The 27,639-nt window shown below is 36.6% G+C and overlaps 1 protein-coding gene and 1 long non-coding RNA gene across 6 annotated transcripts; both read right to left on the reverse strand.

Moving 5' to 3' along the window:
- Positions 1-1,778: 1,778 nt before the first annotated feature.
- On the reverse strand, positions 1,779-4,943 carry LOC132641942 (probable UDP-arabinopyranose mutase 2). Its single transcript, XM_060359092.1, has 4 exons — positions 4,525-4,943; positions 2,863-3,113; positions 2,600-2,768; positions 1,779-2,390 (listed from the first exon to the last, which is right to left on the reverse strand). Exons 1-4 carry the CDS (start codon positions 4,852-4,854, stop codon positions 2,034-2,036), a joined length of 1,107 nt encoding a protein of 368 aa, XP_060215075.1. The 5' UTR covers positions 4,855-4,943; the 3' UTR covers positions 1,779-2,033.
- A 13,205-nt stretch (positions 4,944-18,148) lies between these two features.
- LOC132641943 (uncharacterized) lies at positions 18,149-26,768 on the reverse strand. 5 transcript variants are annotated; one of them, XR_009583031.1, is made up of 4 exons: positions 24,607-26,768; positions 20,592-23,407; positions 19,640-19,705; positions 18,149-18,440 (listed from the first exon to the last, which is right to left on the reverse strand). It is a non-coding gene; the product is annotated as an uncharacterized LOC132641943 (long non-coding RNA). The 5 variants fall into 5 exon arrangements; XR_009583030.1 differs by adding an exon at positions 18,552-18,688 and having other exon boundaries at positions 19,640-23,407; XR_009583027.1 differs by having other exon boundaries at positions 19,640-23,407.
- Positions 26,769-27,639: the final 871 nt, after the last annotated feature.

The raw sequence follows: 27,639 nt of genomic DNA on the forward strand, positions 1-27,639 counted from the left end.
AAAAAAAATTCCAGATTTAAAAAAAAAATCCAGATTTTTTTTTAAAATTCCGTAATTGGTCAATAATAAAATTCCTTAATTTAAAAAAAAAATCCCAGAAAAAAAAAATCCAGATTTAAAAAAAAAAATCCAGATTTTTTTTTAAATTACGGAATTTTATTATTGACCAATTACAAAATGCCATTTGGCTTTTTAAAAGAGTTAATTTTAACTTGTTAGTTTGAGGGGTATATTTGAGCCAAAAACAAACCTTAAGGGTATTTTTAGACCAAAAGGTGGAAGGAGGGTATTTATGAGCCTTTTTCAATAGGTTAGGGGTATTTATGAGTCTTTTCCGTTCTTTCTTTCATTTTGCAAATCGTGTACATGCACACGATTTGCCCCTTTAACATTTTTTTTTTCCTTACTTGATTTGCCCTTCTAACTTTTTTTTTTTTCCTACTACTCATATATCATGTGTTTCTTTTTTCCTAAGGTTAACTTATTTTTTATTTTTCATTTTTCATTTGTTGTCACATTTGATTCAAAAATATTTTAACTCAAATAAAGTCATAAAATAATTAAAAATTTATGAAATAATATGTAAAAATACAAAAAAAAAGTTTAATAAACATCACACATTATCTGAATAAAACGTCACACAATTAAGACAACATATTCGTAGAAAATTACATAAGGAAATAACAACGTACAACTTAGGAAAACATAATAACGAAAAAAAAAAAACAACTACTGGTTTCGCAAGGGGCAACGATTCTTGTTGTGACCCGTTTCCTTGCACGTACTACACTTCCTAGTTATGCGAGCAGGAGCTATATCCATTTCATTCTTCCTTCTTGTTGTACTCCGCGCTCCTGAAATTTGATCGTATTTAGTGTTTGCAATTAAACTGAACGGAGAAGGTGGCCAATATGCCTCATCACCTATATGAGTGACGTTTTATTCAGATAATGTGTGATGTTTATTAAACTTTTTTTTTTTTTGTGTTTTTACATATTATTTCATAAATTTTTAATTATTGTATGATTTTATTTGAGTTAAAATATTTTTGATCAAAAGTGACAACAAATGAAAAATAAAAAATAAGTTAACATTAGGACGGTAAGCCGCAAAAGAATGTTCCTTGCTTCCAGCTATCCTCATGAGTCATTTTTGCTGTAATCTGTCTCTCGATAAGAAGCTTTCTTTTGATCCGGGTTAATCGAAAAAAGAAACACATGATATATGAGTAGTAGGAAAAAAAAGTTAAAGGGGCAAAAATCGCGTGCATTACACGATTTGCAAAATGAAATTTTGGCAAATCGTGTACATGCACGCGATTTGCACCTTTAACTTTTTTTTTTCTTTAAAGTTGACGGAAGGAACAGAGTTAAAAAGGAAGGGGGTAAATCGTGTAGGGCTGCACGATTAACCCCCTTTGGTCTATAAAAAATTTCGCAACCCCTTTGGGCAATTTTGATCCAATTTTGTGCCAAATCGTGTAGGGCTGCACGATTAACCCCCTTTGGTCTATAAAAAATTTCACAACCCCTTTTGGCAATTTTGATCCAATTTTGTGCCATTTAGGCTCCGGACCGTCAAGCTCTTCATGAGATTTCTGCTTGCATGACTTAGTACTACTTGTATCGAGGTAAACACGAGGCAAATCTCCATTGACTAAAAATTCTAGTGAGTTGCTTACTCGTAACTAGAATGATAACCACCAGAAACATCATCAAAATATCAATTTTCAATTACTGAATTCAAATGAAACTAGACAGGTAAAAATTGAGAGGAGATTTAAACGCCTAGTGGCGACTAAACCATTTTTATTGATATAGATAATAATCTCAAGTTTGGAACTAAACCTTATAAATAATACTCCTATAATGTTTCAGAGAAGGAAGCAAAAGCTGTTCCACAGAGCAGCAATATGACCTAAATCCTCAACCATAATTAAAACAATGTAAATTCATAAAACAAGTAATCCAGCTCTACTCAACTCAAAAGTCTCTTAGCCGTCAAAGAAAAGGAGCAAAAGCTATAAATAGCATCTACTTTTTAGTCTTTGCTGGACCATCGGAGATGGACAGCTTAGCCAAGTTCTCCCCAGTAGGGTTGAGCTCATCCCAAGCTTCGATCCATGTGACCATAGCGTCTCCGAGCTTGGTGAAATAGGGATCAACCTTGGAAAGTTTGTCCTTGACCTGTTTCGAGAGCTCAAGGTAGCATTGCTGGACAGTTGTGCACTCTTTAGGAAGGGTTGCAGCCTGGAAAAAGGGGATGATCTCTTCTTGCCAGAAGATTCCCTTATATTCCTTTTTGAGGTTAACGAACGGGTTACTGGCTTTGCTGTGCCATATGTAGGGCAGACCAGTCTTGATTCCTAGTCCCAAGTGGTCACATATGACCTGCAAGTTTGACAATATTTAATGTCAGAATTATCTGATAGTATTTAATTAAAATGCTTCTTAAAAAAAAAAATGCTCATCCAAGGTAATCTTGCAGTTGAAATCCCCATGATCAAAACAAGCAGATAGGACATCATAAAAGGTATTATAGAAAAACAAGCTCTCTGTTTTACCAACATAATTACAGGAAATATAGGAAATAAGAGTACCTTGGTACACCAACCGGCCCACATATCATCGTAACGACCAATTGGCTGACCGTCACCCATGAGACCAAAGTACATTGCAGGTCCAATGAGATCACGGTCAAACGCCAAATTCATTCCACACATGGGGAATAAAGTGCCTTTTGGAATCGTCATGACAGCGTCAACGTATCTGAAATAAGATATTAATGGTAATTAGATAAGTACAGCTAAATCCTACAAGTATCAGATAACTTTATAGTTGGCTTATGAAAAAGAGTATATGCCTCGTGTTCCTCTCATGAGGCTTAACGAGCTGTGTGGGGGCATCGTAGTCAGGGATGTTGAGCCACAGGCCATGAGAAACAGCTGTTGGAGCACCCTCACGCATGCTGAAAGGGTAGCCACGAACGAAATCTGCACCTTCTCTGTATGGATCATACAGAGTGTTGAAGAAATGCGGTGTGGATGGGCACAGCAGGTTCTTGATGTGCTGCTCAAGTGCATTGATATCTTTTCCAGACGGGTCTTTGGCCACCTTCACATCAGCAGATAATATTTCAGCAGGTGAGAAAGAATACCAAACATATTAAGTCTTAAGCATTAGAGCTTTTAAGATCAATGCAAATACTCAAATAAATTTTTTCCAGTTTAAGATGCACACAATGATAGGAGAGACAAATTTCCGATTAATGGGCCTAAGATGTCGGTGTTGTTAAGTAAGCAATAACACAAGTCATTTATAGTGGATCTGATCAATGCCGTGCGACCAAGTTAGAGAACGATGCAGATCCGGGGGTGGCCACAGAAACAAAGCCTTTTCGACATCAGATCAATAAAAATTATCACATGAAACAGGAATGCAGAAATAAAACAATGCCAAAGCTTAAACTTGTTACAAATCAGGCACCTCTTTTATGTGTAAGCATATGCCAAAGACCTAATCTATATGGTGAAAAAGAGTAAGATCTGTCAATTAGCAATATGGTCCTTTCTTTATTCACATAAAAACCATATGGATCGGTCAAAATCTTCACACAAAGACTATGAATACCTTAGCAACAATTCATAAAGGAGTACTAGATAACTAATTTAATTTTAAAACATTTAAGAAAAAGAATTAAGCCTCTGATATAACTGCAGATCGGAACTTCCGATCAATCAGATCTCCTATTTTGGTCCAAAAATTAAAGCATCACCAAATGCAGTTTAGCACAAGAGATCCATAACAATTACCAAATCACATTACTAAATTTCCCAAATTGGCTCATCCAAAACCTTGCAAAAAACCCAAACTCAATACTTTAAAAGTTAAAACCCCTCAAAATTCACCAAGATCCAGACTTTTTTCCTTCCCCACCACACAAAATCTCAACACTGATTAAAAAAACCACATTCAATACTTTTAAAACCCCTCAAAATTCATCAAGATCCAATTTTTTTCCTTCCCCGCTACAAATTAAAGCTAAATAATCACAAAAACAGAAACATAAATCAGGGCAAAACCCCAAATTCAATACTTTATAAAACCCTTAAAATAATCATCAAGATCCAATTTTTATCCTTCACCACCACAAATTAAAACTAAATAATCACAAAAACAGAAGAAAAAAAATCAGGGAAAAAAAAAAAACATAACCAAACGTAATTCAGCAATAGATCCGTAACAATTACCAAATCACATTACTAAATTTCCCAAATTAGCTCATCCAAAACCCTAGAAAAACCCCATTATTCAATACTTTAAAACCCCTCAAAAAATTCACCAAGATCCATTTTTTTTGCCACCCCACCACAAATTAAAACTAAATAATCACCAAAACACAAATCAGGGCTAAGCCCCTTCATAATTCACCAAGATCCAATTTTTATCCTACCCCACTATAAACTAAAACTAAATAATCACAAAAATCAGTGCAAACAAACAAAAAATAGAAAAAAATACTCACAAAGCAATCATCATCAATGGTGTAGATATACTTCTTCTTAGACACCATATAACCAAAGCACCTACAAGCAGAATCCTTAAAGGAAATACAAGAAGCTTTAGGACCAAGAATCCTGTTAATGTCATTCCTATTATATAGTTCATAATCAAATCCTTCAGGGACCTTAATGGTCTTAGAAGGATCACCATCTTGAACAATGATCAAATGATATGGTTGAAAAAATGGTCTCCACATCTCCAAAAAATCAAGATTTCTTATTGTTGGTATCACTATATCAAGTTCATCTTTCAACAATGGTGTTGGTGCTCCTTGGTAAAGGATATTTGACATGGTTGCTAGTTAGATTTTTGGTCTTTTTTTGGTAAAGAGAAGTGAAGGGTTGTGTCCTATTTATATTAGGCATAAAGAGTGGAAAGAGTGGAGTTATTGTTGATTGAAATATTACTCAATGTTTAGTCGGTGTTTGGGTACGTAGTGTGCATGTATTTGTTTGAAAACATTGAAAAGAGTAGTTAAATGTATTAATTAACTCACTAGGATTAAATGGAGTATTTAATTGCTCTGACTAAAGACAGATTTTGTTAATTAAACAATTATCAAAGATGTCATAAATGAAAATTGCAATGTTAATGCTAGCGCACAATTTATCCAATTTTTGTGTTGTTACATAAGGTTATTTGAGTTTCTGCTTTTTGTAGTTGGATTGTAACTGATGTTGCTGCATTATTTAACTCTTTGAGACCGTTTATGTATTCACATAGTAAGGTTATTTATTATCAGGAAAAAAAAAACTGCAATATAAAAAGGACTTATGAAATAGAATCCAATTGACTGTTTGATCCCTGCGTTCAGATTAGGTCTTCCTTTTTCTTTTTTTTTCTCCTTTCTTTCTATTTTTTGCTCGATGTCTAACTTGCTTTGAGGTCCAATTAATTTGAATTCTTGTGGAGAAGTCTTACTTTTAGGGATAAAACTCTTCCTGCCAAAAGCGATTCAATTTGAGAATTCGAATTCGAGATCTCTAGTTAAGGATGAAGCTTTATTTGCCATCGATAAATAACATTTAGTTGTAGCTAGGTCTTCCTTATTTCTCTATTTAACTATTTTTATTGTGAAAGAGAAAAAATTGGATAATGAGAACTTGACGTAGTGAATAAATTAATGTTGGAAGGTAAAAATTGGATAATGAGATCTTGACGTAGTGAATAAATTGATGTTAAAATTTTCATCCACCGTTACTTTTGTAGTAATATATGTAGGGAAGTCAAAATTTAACTTCTTATTGTTGATTAAGATATAGTGTTGATATTTTGAGGAAGTAGAATGCAACTGGCTAATTGTACTAATCTTTATTAGTGTTTCACAAAATTGTTCGTGTACGTAAAGTAATAAGTTGCAGTAATTAATTAAGCTTAGATGTAACTTCATTGTTTTTAAATAAGGACTTAATCTAATGTTACTTGAGATGGTTTGGACATGCTTTATACAAACTTTCACATGTATTTGTCCATATAAAATCACACGAGAAGTGTTGAGATGAGATTAGGTAGAAGTAAAATCACATGGCATAAAGTTATCTAATCATTTTCCTTCTTCAGAATATGTGAGAATTTAGCTAACATAGTAAAATTTACGGGGACCGTAATTGTTGTTACACTTATAATAGATAGATATTGGTATTTACTATGAGTCTTTTGAATCGAAATAGTTATAAATGAATCATATCTTATCTGAACTAAAAAAAAAAAGCGATGAGAAAAAACCATGTAACGTTGGTTTTACTAGTAAGCATTTGTCTTAATATACAATCACGCTAATCACACTATTCTTTGGTAATACTTATTAGCACAAATGTTTAATCCAATCCAATAAATACCTGACATGTGTCTTCACAAATATGATTATTAGTTTATTACAAAATGTTGGTGAATATACCAATAAATTACAGTTGAAAATTACAATAAAATGAACAAAAAATGAATAAGTAAATATTCAGGCTGAGGCGCGGATATCTCGCTCTCTTTAAGGAGATACAAGTTCACTGCAGTATAATCTTTACCGGTCCAGCTAGGCCTGTGCACTAATCGGTTCGATCCGAATTTCCGAACCGATTCGAAACAATTTGGATAATACAATTCGATTTTGATTTACAAATGTAATTGTAAAATATTACGGTTTAACGGTTAGGATACGGTTGGCTTCAATTATCAACCGAACCGATCCAGACAAACCGAATTTATATGCCACTAGTGACTAATATGACTAATTTGTATGCTTGCACAAGTTGTCAAGCTCTTGTTTTGCTATTTATATGCTATTATGCTTGCAAGTTTATGATTTTTTCTTGGTTAATGTCTTGGTTATAAGGCTGCAAATTTAGGATCTCATTATTTTTTGTTATGTTTACTCTAAAACTGAAATGAAATAGTTACTTGTTTAAATTTCGAATAAACCGAACAAATCGATTTGTGTAACCGAACCGAAATAATAAAAAATGAATCGAATTGAACCTAGAATGGATCGAGTTTGGTCGAGAATTTTAGAAAGTCGAAATTCAAAACTTCAACTCGATGATGGCCAAAACCGAACCGAACCGATTCGTGCACAGACCTAGGTCCAGCAGTAACACTTTTACTTGCGCCTTCTAGGATACAACAACCCGTCAACGTCATATGACTCAAACAACTCCGGACTAGTTGAAGAGTCCAAAGCTCCACCATAAGAACATTTTCTTCAACTAAAATAAAACTCTATCTTTTATCACTTTTTCATTGCACTCTATAATTTTTCTACCCACCAAATAGCTAGTAAGGATGAATTAACTATTATAGTTGAAAAATTCATCCTTGATTTGATTGGATGAAGGAGTGGATTAGTGGGTAATAAATTGGTGAAGAAATGGAGAACATGGGAGAATGAATGATAAAAGGTTACAGGGAAATATATATATATATATATATATATATATATTTTTTTTTTTTTTATTTTTTTTTTAAGGAGACTCATCTTTGTTACAGTTTGAAAAATCGCGGATACAAGATAGGAGATGTTAACATCATTGCGCTTCGACTTCACTAGATCTCTTTAAGAGATGGAAGGGTAAAGTATTTTTTTTTTCTACTTGCTCAACTCAAGCGGAGGAAAGGTAAAAAACTATTTACCTCATATTTTTATAAATGAATACTGGCCTTGAATCTCTTTAAAATTGTTGGTGAATATACTACAAATTACAATAAATTACAGTTGAAAAATAAAATGAACAAAATAAAGAAAAATTATAAATAAATGATTCTTCAGGCTGAGTGTTGACACCCAATTTTGTCCCGCCTCTCCTCCAAAATACCTATTTACGCTTCTAATATTTTTAGAAAATTAAAAAATATATATATATTTATTTTTTACTAAATTATTAGCCTCTTATCAATACCGGCACTTCATTATTCTATTACGATTACTATCATTATTATTATTATTATTATTATTATTATTATTATTATTATTAGTACTATAATTCACAATTTTTTTATCATTTCGACATTTTACCAGCTTACGCACACACATCGCATTTATCTTTGCATAATTAAATAATAGTATTTATTTTACTGTGGATTTTCAAAATATTATTGCACGGCTATTACAACGCCATTTTTTTTATATCTGAGCATTAATGATTGCATATCTCATATTGAGCAATATTTTAACACAAGTTATTTAAACAGGTCTTTATTTAAATTTAGAAATCAAACTATTTTTTGTGCACGTAGTCCGTATTTTTGACTTACCGGACCCCAAATCAAAGTCCGATTAACTCCTAATATTTTTTGGACTAGACCATGTTTTTTATCTCAATTTTTTGACCAGTACATGTTTTAATTCACTAGTCCATCCTTTTAAAACCCGGTCCACAAATGGACCGGGTCCGATATATTTTCATCAAAATAAGGGAAACCTAAAAAGGGTTCCCCTCATTTTTTTTCCTCCGCCGCTCCCTTCCTCTTTCTCTCTCTCTTCGCTCCCTCTTCTCTCATCGACAGCCCCACCACCGCCGCTCCTCTTCGTCATCTCCTGTTCCCCGCCACCCACACCACGCCGTTTCCTTTTCCCTACCCCCCGCTCCTTTCTTTCCCTTTCATCATCATCATCGTCGTACCCCGCTACCCCACTCTCCACTCACCGCCGCCCCTGCTTCCCTCTTTCATCATCACCTACGCTCCCTCCGCTCCTCTTTTTCCTTACTCTATAAAGGGGGAGATGATAAGTTTATCAGAGGGGAGAAGAAAAAGGCTTTGGGAAGAGAAAAATCGAAAACCCCAAAGAATCTGAAATTTCATTTTTTCTTTCTGGTCACGAAAAACCCCAAAATTACCTCAACAAAAAATAGTTTATGAAGCTCCTAAATCATTCTTTTAGCAATATTATTTGATATCGAGTCGAAATCCACACCCTTTTTGTTCTTTTTTTTGCCCTTGGCATCCGTTTGGATTCGATGGTATACAAATCCGGGATTCGCAGTGTTTCGAAGTAGATTTGAAGTGTTCAAGTGTAGATCGAAGATTCGCACCCACTTCGCTGCACCCGAAGAAGGTAATTTCCCCTTCCCCTTTTATTTTCCGTCTTATCTGTTTTTTTAATCGCTATGTAGTTTTAGGACAGGCTGATTAGTTGGTTTAGTTTGGTTCAACGGATAGTTTGTTTGTATGTTGATGTTAATTCGGGCTTAATTAGTTTGTATGATGGTTTAATTATCGAGTTCGGACCTGTTTATGCAATTACATATGCTATGTGTGATAACTTGGATTTAGTTAATTCAAATGCATGAGTTAATCGCGCTAGTTGGTTTAAGTCGCATATCGTTACATAAATCTGGACAATTAGTTTGCAGGATATTTGAGTTTTTGTTGCTAGGTTAGGCATGATTACTGGTTAAATCTGTGATTGATTTCTGTTTGCTTCTGATTATAACACAAGTTTGTTTAATGCAATCCAATAATGACATAGTAATATGGAGGGCTGAAATTGTAACAGAGAGAAAGCATATCCAGTTTGTACTATGATAAGGGCGATGGTTTGTGGATAAGATAAATAAATCTGGTCTAAAATTAGCATAAGGTAAAATTGATGTGTTGTTTGGAGCTATTAACATCATCAGTTTCAGTTCTTAGGCTTGGTATATATTGTCTTAAGGAGGTTAGATGCTGTTTCAGGTTTAAACAATCTAAAGATGTCTTTTGAACATACTTGACCACCTGGCAACCTTGATACATAGACATTGATCCCTATTTCTCCCCACCTCAACTCCCTAGTCCTGTCGATGTGCAAATTGTTCATTTTTCACACCATCAGTCTAAAAACAGATCTGGCCTATTCCCTTGTTATTTTGGTTTTAGTTCCTATATAATAATAAGTAGTTTGTTCTGTGTTTAGCTATTTAGTTTGTCTTGCTTAGTGTTGTAATTAGTATGGAATTTACACCCAAAGTGTCCTAATTTGTTTGCTCAATTTGAAACTGTAATCATAGTTGAAGTAGAAAGATCCTTCTGTTTGCTTGGTATTTGAATCATCTGGCCAGCTTAAGTTAGCTTAATCCAGTGAAGCCTTATATGATAAGTGATTTTATAATTAAGCATGACTGTATTTTTTGCCTGGTTTAAACCTCCTTAACTGCGTGTTTCAGCTTATGCCTATATGAACAAATTCTTTATTTATAAAGGGTCTCGTCCTTTCACGATTTCTTCATCCGAGATGGGTAAAGTATGATTTTGAGAGTGAAAATTAATTCTGTATGTTTAAAGGGAATCAGATTTCCAGAGTTGTTTCTGTGCTATCTTTAATGTCTCTATCCTAGTCCATGAGTTGGTTCTGATAAGTTTTGGTGTTACATTGTGCCATCAGCTGCCTTCAACTTCTGAGATTGGTCTTAGTGTGAAGCTTGAACATGCATTTTTATCTATGTTTAGTTCCAGTTTTCTTTCCTTGTGTGTCACAAATTGCAATCTGGTCATCAGTTGATCACACATCATAAGTGTTAGAGCTGAGTAAAAGTTTGAATGTGTAAGCTCCAAATGATCCTTCAGGTTTCCCATATACATGTTTCGCTAAGTATATTATGCATGCTAGGTGTCCAGGACTTGTTTGTCTGTAGCTGGGATGTCTTCTGAACTGTAGCTTTTGGCTTTTGAGACTTCTATGTGACTGTCACATTTCGGGATAAACTTGTTGCTTCCCTGTCTGCCATTTTGTTGATGTTGTTTGCAGTCAAGCATGCTGATCACTCTTAAAGTACTCTTAATGGATTAAGTGTTGGAAATGAGTATATATGATATACTCGACGTAATGGTTGCTATTATAAATTTGCTGCCTTTTTAGAAAAAGCAGATTTCTATACTTTGATGAAATGTCACTAATTCAAATAAATACTCCAGACCCTGCGTTTGCTCCTGCTTTCTAACTTCATTTGTGTGCTTACACTTGCTTTCTTTTATCCCCATGACTACTATATTGCTTTCTATACGCTGTATGATTCCATGTACGTCTCCAATTAACTCCTAATAATGCATATGTGTGCACCATTGCTGTTTTATTCCTGATCTATGCGTACGTATATACGAAGTATACCTCATGTATATGTACATCACTTATGTAATGTATAGTCTATATTATCATTTGGTGTTGTTCAAATTCTGCGCGTCGCTAAAAGCATATTTCAGTTGGTTATGTGTATCTGCGCATACTACTGGTATATCTATATTTAAAACCGCTACAAATGCGTATACACGAAGTATACTTGAATATACATAATATGCACCCAATCTACCGACTTGTTTGAGTTTATATTTCATATGTTTAACATTATTCACTGATCGTATACTGATCCTTTTCCTTTCGTTTTTTTTTGCATGATCACCGCATACGAGTCCGAGGGACTCGTTCTTCTTCCATATTCGGGGTTGGGCTAAAAGCCCAACAAAACCATCTCCGCCCAGCCCAATCCGCAGCAAAAACCCAAAAGAAAGAAAAATGGAAATTCTGGGCCAAGGCCCAATAGCGTGGACAGTTCCCAGCAGTCAAAAAATGGGCTGGCCCATTTGATATTTATTTCCCTCTTTTATTTTATTTTGTGCATATTAATTTGTATTATGCAACTAACTCTTTGCTTGTTTTGTTTTCTTAATTTAGATAAATCCTAATGAATTAATAGGTTTAGTTTTAGTAATGGGTAGTTTAGTTTAAGGAAAACTAACAATTAGTCCTGTAAGTTTCATTTTCTTCCGTTATATTGAAGTTATTTGAAGCATTTATAATATTTAGGATAATTAATTTTTCAATAGGAATCATGTTTTACTATCTTAGGAATTTCAAAACGTCACTAACACGCAAATAGGAACTAAAGAATATTTTGTAGACATCTTAAGGTTTCATCCAAAATTATGCACACTTCAGTCAAATGTAGTTAACGAAACATAATCTCGGGTATTTCTAAAGCGCCAAGCTAATTAATACATAATTGTTAAAATTGTTTCATATAGTTATCAAAAAAGGTATGTTACAAATTCGCATTTCTTCTTTCTATGTATATATTATATGTAAATTTTATTTCAAAGAGCATTATTATTTAAGGTCTTAGCAACATTTTATAAGTTTATTTTGAATGGCATTTGAAATTTCCTTTTATGCAAATCATCACGTTTTCTACAGGTCTCATTCTAAATAGCATTTTTTATTTAAAGTTTTATCAATTTCTATCAATTTTGTTTGAAATGGCATTTGAAAATCTTCTTTCATGCAAATTATTATATTTTCTTTAAATCTTATCTTCAACAACATTCTTATATTTTTCTTAAAAAACCTTAGCAACATTTCTTAACCTTTTTTTGTTTTTCTTAAGGTTTAACGTCTTATTTAGCATTAATTAATTAACCTAAGTTTGGTCGGATAACCGTAAGTTAACGGATTCTAAATGATGCCTAACCCCTTCCCTTTAGGATAATATAGAGCCCTTACCTAGAATCACACTGGTTAAGTAGACTATTAATTGAGGTTTAGTTTTAACTTTACCTTAGTTAACATTTAGATGTCCTAATTCATCGTTAAATTAATTAGGTGGCGACTCCTTAAAATAAAATAAATAGGAGTCAACCAATACGTCATAACCTAAACCCATCCGGGTTAAAATGGGGTGTGACAGCTTGGCGACTCCACTGGGGAACTTTAGGCTCTAACCATAACAGACTTAGGTTAATAATTTGTTGGATATTTTGTTTGTTTTTCTTTTTGCCTTTATTACTGCTTTTTCCTTATATGCTTTTTTGTTGTTTTTATTTTATTCCTTATGTAAATTTTCTATGTAAATATGTATGTTATTGCTTTCCTTAAATTGGCATTCCGTTCATATTTTCCTCCACTCCTGGAAAAATTCACACATATTCACACACTTAAAGCGGCTTCGCAGTTTGCGCCCGTGCACTACTAAATTACCCTTTTAGTTGGATTGGTCTTGTGGATTTAGTCGATCGGCGGTGCAGTCGACGGCCACGGACTTTCCACTTCCAAGTTGTCCGCTTGGGGGAGCCTTGTGTCATAGGAAAACCATTTTTAGTCTACCTAGGTAGAGCGAAAACCAAAACCTTGTAAGGACATGCATCATTTTAAACCTAGGAGGCTTAATACCCTTGGTGTATTAAGTCCATTAGTCAACCTTACCAAATGTCCAAATGAGTCTATGACTCTAAGTGACACTACTCACTATCTATGTGCATTATTTGAAGGACAAATATGTAGAATATGTGGACCTAGTACTCTATAGACAAATATTTCGAGGAAACTGACCTTTTGTCGCAGGTTGCGTGGAGCATTCAATTAATGCCGGAGGTCGAAGACAACCAAAGAAATTAGTGAAGTTGAAGTATTAGATATCTTAGGTTGATTTTGAGATGTATTATTGGCATGTAATAATTTCTTATTCTTGCAAATTACTTTTAGGAGGAGTTGTGGAATGATACATAAAAGACATGTTTGTCCTTCAAATATTCGTTAGGCCTACCTCTGGCATAAAGAGGTCCCTTGCATTATAAAACACGATGTATTATGTGCAATAATGTGTTTATATGCAATAATATGTCCTTACCGTATACTGACTCATTTTCTTTTTTCTTTTTCTTGTTTTATCTTTTTTCTTTTTAAAATTTATTTTCAAAATAAAAGGTTGACTTGTGCTAAAGGGGAACTGGCGGAGCATCCATATTTCACACGGTCTAGAGCCAAAAAATCAGACTCTGACTCATCACTAATCATCTGGTTAACTAAAAAGACTCGTTCTAAAATGGAGTAAAGTTTGATCAATGCAACCACTTCATCTGAGCCATCTCTTAGTTTGCCGATCACGAGTGATCCCATATCTTCTAATCAACCAGAAACACATTTGGAGATCATTGCTCGTTTGGAGCGACGAGTTGCTGAATTAAGTCACATGGTACTTCACAACCGGTCATTTTCTCAAACGCCACCACATATGACTCCGTCTCATGGGGTTCGTCAGACTTTGCCTATGCCACATCCATTCCCAAATTTGGACGAATTTAACCAAGCAAATTATTTTACCACCTCTCAGCCGGTTCGTTCCGAACCCCTCACTCAGAATGCTCCCCTTTTATTTACAGCCACCTCTTCAAAAACTCAGTTCATACCGCCGGCACATGATGTTACCAATACACATCAAGTTCCGCCAGTATATACTTATACCACAGCTCCACCCATGACACAAATCCAGGGACAATGTCGCACAGATGTTGATCATTATGTCGAAGTTGAAAATGAGGCACGGTCAATTAATGATGAAATGATAAATAGAAAGCTCAAAAGTTTGGAGGATGCCATGAGAAGTTTGCGTGGACTTGGTAGTGACCAAAGCGTGAGATATGAAGAATTATGTGCATTTCCTGAGGTAGAATTGCCACCAGGTTACAAGATTCCAAAATTTGAGAAGTTTGATGGGTCGGGGAACCCTTTCTTCCATTTGAAGGTCTATTGTGAAAAATTGATTGGTGTGGGGAAGAATGAAGGGATAAGAGTCAAACTATTCAATCAGAGTTTGAGTGGAAAAGCCTTGGAGTGGTATTCTAAGCAAGATACAACCAAATGGCGTACTTGGGATGATTTGGCAAATGCTTTTGTGGATCACTACAAGTTTCATGTTGAGATCGCTCCTGACAGAATCTCAATTACAAAGTTGAAGAAGAAGTTCACCGAATCATTTCGAGAATATGCTATACGGTGGAGGGAAGAAGCATCTAGAGTACACCCACCCATGGAGGAGACAGAAATGGTTACTTTCTTCATTCAAGCACTAGAATCGGAATACTATGAACGTTTGGTGACAATGGGCGGAAAAACTTTTGCAGAGGTGATCAAAGCCGGGGACATGATCGAAGATGGCATTAAGACAGGGAGAATAACAAGTCTTGCGGCTTTACAGTCTACTAGTAGGGCCATACAAACTGGTACTCTCGGAAACGGAAAGAAAAAAGAAAAAGAAGCAGCATCGGTAATGGCTTTGGGAAACACATCATACCACCATCAACGACCCCCGCGATACCAGCCTAACGCTCACCACTCACAATATTTCCAATATTCTCCACATCCCTACGACCAAGCTTTGTCATCTTCTTACCAACCTCAATCACCACAAATACCCTACCCTGTTTACAACACACAACCAGCATATCGAGCTCCACGACCACCAACATATCCAACTCCACCATCACAAACTCATCATCCAAACAATGCATCCGCACCTCGCCCAAATAAACCGTTTCGCAATTTCACACCATTAGGAGAGCCACTGAGCGTTGTTTTTGAAAGGCTGCAAGCTTCAGGCTTAGTATATCCTGTGGAAGGTAGAATTCCAGATCCATTACCCAGAAGCTTTGATCCCACTAAAACATGTGCATATCATTTGGGGGTAAAAGGCCATTCCACTGATCGTTGTTACGCATTGAAGCATAAGGTTGAGGATCTTATTGAAGCAAAACAGATCACGGTCAAACCACCAACACCAAATGTGGTTAACAATCCACTCCCGACCCATGATGGGGCCACGATAAATATGATTGGAATAGATGAAAATGTTGACGACCCAGCCGAATTTATAGTGCCTGTGGATCGTGTGGAGGATCATGATTTTGTAGCCGTTGCTTCTCCGGCTGTAGTGATAAGGGGTTGTGTGCCTGTCGAGATATTAGGAGCTTCATCAATACCTGTGGAAGTAGTTCGAGCACCAAATCAGTTGCCAGTGCTCGATACAAAAGCCGTACCATGGAATTATCAACAAACTGTGATGGAGTGTCGAGGAAAGGACACGATCACTGACAAGGTTAAGACGTCAGGAATGACAAGGTCTGGGAGGTGCTATTCTCCAGAAGAACTAGTTAGATTGGGGCAACTTAAGGAAACCAACGTACCTCCCAAAAGGGTCGTGACTGAATTCGAAGCAGAAGAATTTCTGAGGAAAATTAAAGCTAGTGAGTACTCAGTTGTGGATCAGTTGAAAAAGACCAATGCCCAAATTCCTATTCTCTCTTTGCTTTTGAGTTCGGATGTGCACAGAAATGCACTCTTGAAGATTTTGAATGAAGCATATGTTCCAAGTGAAACAACTAGTGAGGCGTTAGCTGGGATGATCGAGCGCGTGCTTGACAGTCATCGAATCAGTTTCGATAATGAAGAACTGCCGCCAGAAGGATGCATGCATAACAAAGCGCTCTATATAACTGTCAAGTGTCGTAACATGTTTGTGGCTAAAGTGTTGATTGATGGGGGTTCTGGACTTAACATCTGTCCATTAACAAGTCTGAAGAAGATCGGATATAATGTTAGTGAGCTCAAGACAAGTGATGTGAATATTCGAGCATTTGATGGGGCTCAAAGGCGCCCTATTGGAGAAATAGAGTTGAAAGTGTTGATTGGTCCTGTTGAATTCATTATGGATTTTCAAGTACTGGATATTTCCACGACATACAACATGCTGTTAGGAAGACCGTGGATACATCTGGCTGGGGCTGTACCATCTACTTTGCACCAAACTGTCAAATTCGAGTGGGATCAGCAACAAATATGTATACATGGAGAAGGGGATACGTCTTTCTATCGAGAGCAATCCATCCCATTCATTGAGGCAGAAGGAGGGTTCGACGGAGCAGCTTACCACGCTTGGGAGGTTGTGAATGTCACTAAAGTGGGTGAAGTCTGTCAAACTCAAGAGTTTAAAAGGTCATGCGCCGCGATTATGGTTGCAAAAGAAATGCTGAGAAATGGGTACCAACCTGGATTTGGGCTAGGGAAGACATTAAATGGGCGGGTTGAGCCAGTCGTTCTCCCTACGCAACAGTTTACATTCGGTTTGGGATATGAGCCAACTGAGGAAGAAGTGAAGAAAGCACGAAAGAATAAAAAGAAAGAGGTTACATTGCCAAAACCTATTCCTACCATTGATCAAACTTTCTCAAAACCTTCAGATCTAATTATTGAGGTTGCCTATGATGATATCGTGGAGGGAATCAAGAACCTGTTCGTGGAAGATGAAGATGATCATGCTGTGATAATCAAAGACTTTGCTGAAATATTGACTTTATAGGCTGTTGAGCCAGGACTTGAGTTGCAGAATTGAACTTCTATCTTAGCCCCAGCCCGCCGGGAGTTTCAGTAATTTAAGTTTAAATTTCCTTTGTAATAGGCCGGAGGCATCAACTAGAACATTTAGTTCCTTTTGTCATGCTGCCTCTATGTTTTGTTACGGCCTTTTTGAATTCAGAGTTTGTCATTTTTGTTTTGTAACGAACTACGTTTGGCCTGACTTCCTGTTGGATACGTAGGCAGCCCACATCGGGTTCGGCCACTCTTTTCAAATCATTTCAGTATCTTTGTTTGTGGTTGGAACTACGTTTGTCCTGACTTCCTGTTGGATACGTAGGCAGCCCATATCGGGTTCGGCCACTTTTTCAAAATATTTCAGTGTTTTTGTTGTATGGGTGGAACTACGTGTGGCCTGATTTCCTTTTGGATACGTAGGCAACCCACATAGGGCTCGGCCCCCCTTTTTATCAAAAAAAAAACAAAACTCAAAAGTCTTTATTTTTATCACGAACTACGTCTGGCCTGATTCCTTTGGGATACGTAGGCAACCCGAGGCGGGTTCGGCCCTTCTATTTTAAAATTTTCAATATCTTCGGTTTGTCCAAACCATTTTAATTCCTATAAGATACATAAGGATTTTTTATATAAGATTTCGGTCTTCCCACTTTTTAAATTCATGTGTCTTAGTATCTTCAAACTGGGACAAAATTTTGAAATCGGTCAAATCTGTCACGACCCAGCCCCGTGGGCCGCGACTGGTGCCCTACTTGGGCACCCAAACGGACATACAAACTAAATCATCATTTTTAAACAGAGTTGAGAACGAATATTATCAAACGCATTCAAGTATATAGCAGAAGCCGACAAGGCTATATTTCAATATTTAGATAATTTCCAGAAAAATTTTGGCAGAGTTTCCTTTGTTTTACAGACTATCCAAATTAACCCTGCGCACAGATAATACCAACAATGACCACCCAGGGCCAACAAAGCAACATTTAAACATATGCGGACCGGCCGCCGCGGCGAATGAGATCGCCCAAACACAACATATACACGCATCCGTACAGAAAGACCCTAACCCACAAACATGTCTACAGACCTCTAAACAGACCGACGGAATCATATAACGGGACAGGGCCCCGCCGTACCCATGAACGAGAATATATATATATATATATATACAGTAGTGACAGACTGTACCAAAAGATGGGCTCTGAATAAAAGAGCGCTCCAAATGGCAGAAAAGATATCCTAGACGGACGGATCAGCAAACCTGTCGTCGGTACCTGCGCGGCATGAAAACGCAGCCCCCGAAGAAAGGGGGTCAGTACGAAATATGTACTGAATATGTAAAGCCTGAATTACAGAACCAAAATCATAACTGGTACAGAACGTACAGAAAAAGTGAGTAGAAAATCCAAAGTATCAAATACATATCTTCAAAACATGCGGAGTGTGTACAGAAACATATGTCATATCAAATCCGACCCCTGCCAAGGGACTCGGCAAACAGAACGTGGCCACCCTCCCGACGCTGGTGCCACAACACAGAAGAATCAGAATAGGGGCATAACCCCGTAACATAGTATATCATATCAGATGGCCATGGCAAATCATATCAGAACATATGTACATGGCACAGCATACTCCACAAACCCATGTACACGTATACCTGCCCCCTCACATCGAGGCACGGCGAACAATGCAGAGGATTACGCTTGACAACATATCCTGGCCCGGGCTCAGTGTGGGAAACATTGGGGCATCCACGAATAGAGTAGTGAGAAACTAAATGCAGTTAAAATATCATAAATATTTTCAGAGACTCGATGAGGCATATCAATGACAAACCAATTCAATGAAGTCAGACGGGATCATAATAAGTGAGTTTCGGATGTCATAATGAATTACAGAAGCATACCTTTCTGAAGTCGTTCCGAGTGCCAAAAAAATTTATAAGACTTAATGAATTATTTAAAACAATTTTTGTTTAGTAGTTAATAGAGTAGTCATATGCATAAAATCATTATCATAAATTCAAACATAAGTAAAATGATCATATTTGAAATTCGAAATGATAATCATACCAAATTCTTTCAAAAGTCGTCCGAATTACATAAAGGAAAGTCGCGGGACCCACGAACGGGTATCGACCCGAATCGGGCCCGCTCATGGAAAACATACTCATTATACATCATGCAAACTCTTATGAAAATATTGGAGCAATCCGAGCCTTTATGCAAAAGATATGGCATTTCGTAGTTACGGAATTCTTTAAAACAACTTTTTGTACAAAGTTTGGAAATCAATGCTTTCGAAGACATAATTGTTCATACTTCATCACAACATACATAAGAATGCCAAGAAATATATATAAGGATCATAACGTGCTCGGATTTCGAATTTGGAATTTCCTCGAGGCTCGTGATATAGCCTATTGAAAACTAAGGCATGCCAAAAGAAAGAAGGGTTGCGCTTTACATACCTCGTACGCACTCCAAGATAGCCAATCTAAAGTAAATTCCAATCTACGCCTCGGGCTCCCCAAGGTCTACAAATATGCCAACGAATATCCAATATTAAACATAGGCACTTAAGCCATTCATTCCAAACTAACATTAAATTCTACAGAAAATTCGGCAGCACTTCCCCTGTAAATAGGTCATCCCGAGAATTTAACTCGCTCAAAATCAACAACAACAACCACAATAACCAACCTAGCAACTCCAATAACCAATCCGAAAGACAATATTACATTAATACTCTCTTTTTCATCATTCGACAACTTTCCAAATATTCAATTCAACGGCTTACCTTCAAGCCAACATCAACGCCTATACATTCAAATACTAACCCAAACCCATACTAACAACATTTAAGAACATTCTAAACAATTCACATAATATTTCCAACGATCCAACAGTTTCTCCAAATTGGGCCGAAAACAGCCCCTAAACTATAACATAACGATGCCCGAAATTCTAACGAACACTTACAACACACCAAGCAGCCCATATACACTTCTTACGACTTATTTCATGCCATCTTTTCAGCAAATTTCAGGGAAATACAACAGCAGCCACACGACACCACATCATCTATCCATATGCAAGTAAATCACATTATTATCTCTATAATCCTTACAACAACCCACAACAATTTTAACTCCAACTCTAACCATTAAATTCCTTCATTCTCATCACATAATCTATGATTACAACAACCAAAATATTAATTCAAATCAGTCCATCAAATTTCAATTAAAAACAGCCCCTACGGCATTCAACAACATTCCAACATTCGTGCAATTCATGTTACCAAGTTACAACTATGCTTCAACATCAAGATACATAATTTCACACATACAATTTACATTTGCATATTCCCCACACGTCCAACTTCATCATCAAACACATAGAAAAATGATCAACTCTTACCTTAACAAGTTGGCTTTTTCCACTTAGCTAGAATTTGTGAAATGCACTAATACTTGTTCTTGTTGCTCCAAATGAATTCTCCACGTTATTATCACCTTCCTAAGGGCTGAAATACCTAGAAAATCTGATTTTTGGATCAACAAATTTGAGCTCCAATTTTGCTAGCCATGGCCGAATGCCATGGCTTATGCTCTCTCTCTCTCTAGCTTGTATATCAACGTTTCCTTCACGTATACACCATATTAAACCTTTAATCCAAATTGATAACATGAGTGGGAGGTTGAAATTACCTTTAGCAATCAGAATCTTCAAGAATCTTGTTCCTCTTTCCAGCTGCTTGCTTAACAACACAAAAAAAACTTAAGCTACAACTTCTCTTTAACTAATATCATGTCAAGGGTCTAGGATTTAGCTTATATGATGGCTCAATTAGAAAGGGGGTTTGGGAGAGAAAATAAGGGTTTTGGATCTGTTTTAGGTCGTGTGAAATGATATAGGGCAAAGTGGTGACTTATCTATTGAGTTTAATGGGCCTCATGGGCCGAAATGTGAGTGTTTGGGTCGGGTCCAAACTTGCTGCCCTGCCAGCCCAACTTGCATCGTCCATATCTCCTTATCCCGATATCATTTTGACGAGCGGTTTGTTGCATTACAAACTAGACTCGATGAACTTCATTTTAGGCTTTTGAAACACCTTAAAACTCCTCATATTCAAGGAGATATGCCTCCTACAATATAGACTAAAATCGGGTCCGAAATTTTACTGAAGTTGTTCCGATTCATTTCGTTTAACTTCTAATCCTCTTCCAACCTTATGTAACCTCTTATGCATACATATACACACTTATATACATCAATAAAAAAATCCATATACACATCTTGAAGGGTCCAGAGACTCACAATAACCTTAAACATAACTAGAGAACTCACAAAGCTTTGACGAAACTCCAATCGCAAAAGTATATTCATATCTTTTGTCCACCCTCTATATCATTACTAATAATCTCAAATACTTTAAAAGGTCACTCGCATTACTTCATATACATACTCATAGCGCGATTCCACACCCTTTAGGTAACCGTGTCGCCTTGGGATACTTAAGGAAACCATGTATATATAACGATATTCTTACTAACTCGATTAACTTTCCTTGAACCTTCTTAACTCATTCTTTCTTGTTTTAATACAAGTAGCACAGATTATTATGGAGTGTAACATTCTTCCCCCCTTAGGAACATTCGTCCTCGAATGTTACATTAGTGTTGTATAAGCATACTTAACCTTTCACCGTTCCTAGTCAATCTTATCCTTCACAACCTCACAGCCTGTCTTACCAATACATTCGCATCCGTCACAATTCATTTTCCTCTGTACTCTCATCTTAATCATACTACTACTTCTTTTACTATAAACTCGTCATAATTTTTTTTCCTTGCTTATCAATTCAGTCGGTACCTTACTATAACACTTTATCAAGATTATCCAGCCTTTTTCTAAATCATCTCTTAGTATCATAAACCCTTTCCAAATTATTCTTTTTACCATATCGATATCGACTTCCCAATTACTATTACCATCGATTCGGCAGTCAACTTATTTCTCGAGGTCAGCCATATTGGCAAATTAGTCAAATCATATCCTTACTATTGACACAACCTTTCAAAACATATTACAAACCTATGTCTCATTCTCTTTTTCTATTTCTGGAAAAATTTGGGCAGAGTTTTCTCTGTACTTCTTACTATCCCAAAACCTCCACGCAGGAAATACCAACAATGCCTCACAGGGACAACATTTATACGTATATACACATCATATCATATCATAGCCACACAGGGCTCCCAATATTAACAACAGTATAAAAGTGATGAACATACCTCGTATGCCCAACTCAAACTGCACCTGTTATACTTTCTCTTTCAATTTTCAACTTTACATTTCAATCGCACTTCCATACCTTACTCGACTTATACCTTTCGTACCTTTGCTTACCTGCGTACTTTGAAACTTCCAATATCATCAATCACTTTCTTCTGTCGATGTCGTTCTTCAGTTGAAATCAAATGTTAGTATAAAGAATTTCATTTCCTATGACTGGGCTCTATCGCACGATCTTAGATATGAAAAAAAGGTAACACCCTAAATGTCCTGTAGCCTCCTGTTTATAGATGTGGTGCACAACACACCGATAAACAAGACTCTACTAGACACGGTCTGTAGACATTCCGAGGACGAACTGCTCTGATACCACTTCTGTCACGACCCAGCCCCGTGGGCCGCGACTGGTGCCCTACTTGGGCACCCAAACGGACATACAAACTAAATCATCATTTTTAAACAGAGTTGAGAACGAATATTATCAAACGCATTCAAGTATATAGCAGAAGCCGACAAGGCTATATTTCAATATTTAGATAATTTCCAGAAAAATTTTGGCAGAGTTTCCTTTGTTTTACAGACTATCCAAATTAACCCTGCGCACAGATAATACCAACAATGACCACCCAGGGCCAACAAAGCAACATTTAAACATATGCGGACCGGCCGCCGCGGCGAATGAGATCGCCCAAACACAACATATACACGCATCCGTACAGAAAGACCCTAACCCACAAACATGTCTACAGACCTCTAAACAGACCGACGGAATCATATAACGGGACAGGGCCCCGCCGTACCCATGAACGAGAATATATATATATATATATATACAGTAGTGACAGACTGTACCAAAAGATGGGCTCTGAATAAAAGAGCGCTCCAAATGGCAGAAAAGATATCCTAGACGGACGGATCAGCAAACCTGTCGTCGGTACCTGCGCGGCATGAAAACGCAGCCCCCGAAGAAAGGGGGTCAGTACGAAATATGTACTGAATATGTAAAGCCTGAATTACAGAACCAAAATCATAACTGGTACAGAACGTACAGAAAAAGTGAGTAGAAAATCCAAAGTATCAAATACATATCTTCAAAACATGCGGAGTGTGTACAGAAACATATGTCATATCAAATCCGACCCCTGCCAAGGGACTCGGCAAACAGAACGTGGCCACCCTCCCGACGCTGGTGCCACAACACAGAAGAATCAGAATAGGGGCATAACCCCGTAACATAGTATATCATATCAGATGGCCATGGCAAATCATATCAGAACATATGTACATGGCACAGCATACTCCACAAACCCATGTACACGTATACCTGCCCCCTCACATCGAGGCACGGCGAACAATGCAGAGGATTACGCTTGACAACATATCCTGGCCCGGGCTCAGTGTGGGAAACATTGGGGCATCCACGAATAGAGTAGTGAGAAACTAAATGCAGTTAAAATATCATAAATATTTTCAGAGACTCGATGAGGCATATCAATGACAAACCAATTCAATGAAGTCAGACGGGATCATAATAAGTGAGTTTCGGATGTCATAATGAATTACAGAAGCATACCTTTCTGAAGTCGTTCCGAGTGCCAAAAAAATTTATAAGACTTAATGAATTATTTAAAACAATTTTTGTTTAGTAGTTAATAGAGTAGTCATATGCATAAAATCATTATCATAAATTCAAACATAAGTAAAATGATCATATTTGAAATTCGAAATGATAATCATACCAAATTCTTTCAAAAGTCGTCCGAATTACATAAAGGAAAGTCGCGGGACCCACGAACGGGTATCGACCCGAATCGGGCCCGCTCATGGAAAACATACTCATTATACATCATGCAAACTCTTATGAAAATATTGGAGCAATCCGAGCCTTTATGCAAAAGATATGGCATTTCGTAGTTACGGAATTCTTTAAAACAACTTTTTGTACAAAGTTTGGAAATCAATGCTTTCGAAGACATAATTGTTCATACTTCATCACAACATACATAAGAATGCCAAGAAATATATATAAGGATCATAACGTGCTCGGATTTCGAATTTGGAATTTCCTCGAGGCTCGTGATATAGCCTATTGAAAACTAAGGCATGCCAAAAGAAAGAAGGGTTGCGCTTTACATACCTCGTACGCACTCCAAGATAGCCAATCTAAAGTAAATTCCAATCTACGCCTCGGGCTCCCCAAGGTCTACAAATATGCCAACGAATATCCAATATTAAACATAGGCACTTAAGCCATTCATTCCAAACTAACATTAAATTCTACAGAAAATTCGGCAGCACTTCCCCTGTAAATAGGTCATCCCGAGAATTTAACTCGCTCAAAATCAACAACAACAACCACAATAACCAACCTAGCAACTCCAATAACCAATCCGAAAGACAATATTACATTAATACTCTCTTTTTCATCATTCGACAACTTTCCAAATATTCAATTCAACGGCTTACCTTCAAGCCAACATCAACGCCTATACATTCAAATACTAACCCAAACCCATACTAACAACATTTAAGAACATTCTAAACAATTCACATAATATTTCCAACGATCCAACAGTTTCTCCAAATTGGGCCGAAAACAGCCCCTAAACTATAACATAACGATGCCCGAAATTCTAACGAACACTTACAACACACCAAGCAGCCCATATACACTTCTTACGACTTATTTCATGCCATCTTTTCAGCAAATTTCAGGGAAATACAACAGCAGCCACACGACACCACATCATCTATCCATATGCAAGTAAATCACATTATTATCTCTATAATCCTTACAACAACCCACAACAATTTTAACTCCAACTCTAACCATTAAATTCCTTCATTCTCATCACATAATCTATGATTACAACAACCAAAATATTAATTCAAATCAGTCCATCAAATTTCAATTAAAAACAGCCCCTACGGCATTCAACAACATTCCAACATTCGTGCAATTCATGTTACCAAGTTACAACTATGCTTCAACATCAAGATACATAATTTCACACATACAATTTACATTTGCATATTCCCCACACGTCCAACTTCATCATCAAACACATAGAAAAATGATCAACTCTTACCTTAACAAGTTGGCTTTTTCCACTTAGCTAGAATTTGTGAAATGCACTAATACTTGTTCTTGTTGCTCCAAATGAATTCTCCACGTTATTATCACCTTCCTAAGGGCTGAAATACCTAGAAAATCTGATTTTTGGATCAACAAATTTGAGCTCCAATTTTGCTAGCCATGGCCGAATGCCATGGCTTATGCTCTCTCTCTCTCTAGCTTGTATATCAACGTTTCCTTCACGTATACACCATATTAAACCTTTAATCCAAATTGATAACATGAGTGGGAGGTTGAAATTACCTTTAGCAATCAGAATCTTCAAGAATCTTGTTCCTCTTTCCAGCTGCTTGCTTAACAACACAAAAAAAACTTAAGCTACAACTTCTCTTTAACTAATATCATGTCAAGGGTCTAGGATTTAGCTTATATGATGGCTCAATTAGAAAGGGGGTTTGGGAGAGAAAATAAGGGTTTTGGATCTGTTTTAGGTCGTGTGAAATGATATAGGGCAAAGTGGTGACTTATCTATTGAGTTTAATGGGCCTCATGGGCCGAAATGTGAGTGTTTGGGTCGGGTCCAAACTTGCTGCCCTGCCAGCCCAACTTGCATCGTCCATATCTCCTTATCCCGATATCATTTTGACGAGCGGTTTGTTGCATTACAAACTAGACTCGATGAACTTCATTTTAGGCTTTTGAAACACCTTAAAACTCCTCATATTCAAGGAGATATGCCTCCTACAATATAGACTAAAATCGGGTCCGAAATTTTACTGAAGTTGTTCCGATTCATTTCGTTTAACTTCTAATCCTCTTCCAACCTTATGTAACCTCTTATGCATACATATACACACTTATATACATCAATAAAAAAATCCATATACACATCTTGAAGGGTCCAGAGACTCACAATAACCTTAAACATAACTAGAGAACTCACAAAGCTTTGACGAAACTCCAATCGCAAAAGTATATTCATATCTTTTGTCCACCCTCTATATCATTACTAATAATCTCAAATACTTTAAAAGGTCACTCGCATTACTTCATATACATACTCATAGCGCGATTCCACACCCTTTAGGTAACCGTGTCGCCTTGGGATACTTAAGGAAACCATGTATATATAACGATATTCTTACTAACTCGATTAACTTTCCTTGAACCTTCTTAACTCATTCTTTCTTGTTTTAATACAAGTAGCACAGATTATTATGGAGTGTAACAAAATCAATTTCAAAAACTTTAATTATAAGTTCTCACTTTTCAATCGTTTAGAACCAAGTGGCTTCAAGACTGGAAACTGGGACAAATTTTTAGAAGTAGCATAAAAGTGGTCTTAAATGTTTAACAATTTTAAATAAAAGTCCATCCATATATTTCTAAAATGCGGATAAATTCAAAAATCGAGTCTTCATAATCATTTTACCGATTAGAGCCACTAAGTTTTTCCTTTCGAAGTCATCAAATCTCATTGCTTTTATTTTCAAAATACACTTTTTTAACTGAAACTCCCCAGGCAAGGCAAAATATGGAATGAGGTATCGAAGAACGTGAACGCGACCGAAACAAGGATCAATTCAAGGGCCAAGTTCCCCGACATGCACAAGTCAACCAATTTTCTTTTAAACTCACAATTTTTCTTTGATGAGACAGGTTCATTAACATGAATGTGGTGCATATTTGACTCTTCTTAAAATTTTAATTATGCACGTGATCAAAGAGTTAGCTTTCTTCAAAAGACAAATATTCTTCAATGTGGATGTAAAGTCAGCCTACGCTAAACGATGGACGTTGTTCCACTCTTCATGAAATTTTGATCGCAACAGTGGACATGAATTTATCTTCCCAACCAGGGACTGCGAGCGTAATTCTTTCAAACCCAGCTATTTACATATTCTTACCACTAACAGTTGTTTTAGCTCGTGGCATTTCTCGATGGATCAAGTGCACATAATCGTGGATTTAACTTTCTTCAAGGTGGATACGGACATGATCACCTATTAGCGGGTTAAATTCCTCATCTTTTTCATCACTTTATATATACTTATTTATTTCAAGTTGATAACATGTTATGTTTTTTTTAGAATG

The sequence above is a fragment of the Lycium barbarum genome, chromosome 5 (genome assembly GCF_019175385.1).
Source record: "Lycium barbarum isolate Lr01 chromosome 5, ASM1917538v2, whole genome shotgun sequence".
NCBI classification, from domain to species: domain Eukaryota; kingdom Viridiplantae; phylum Streptophyta; class Magnoliopsida; order Solanales; family Solanaceae; genus Lycium; species Lycium barbarum.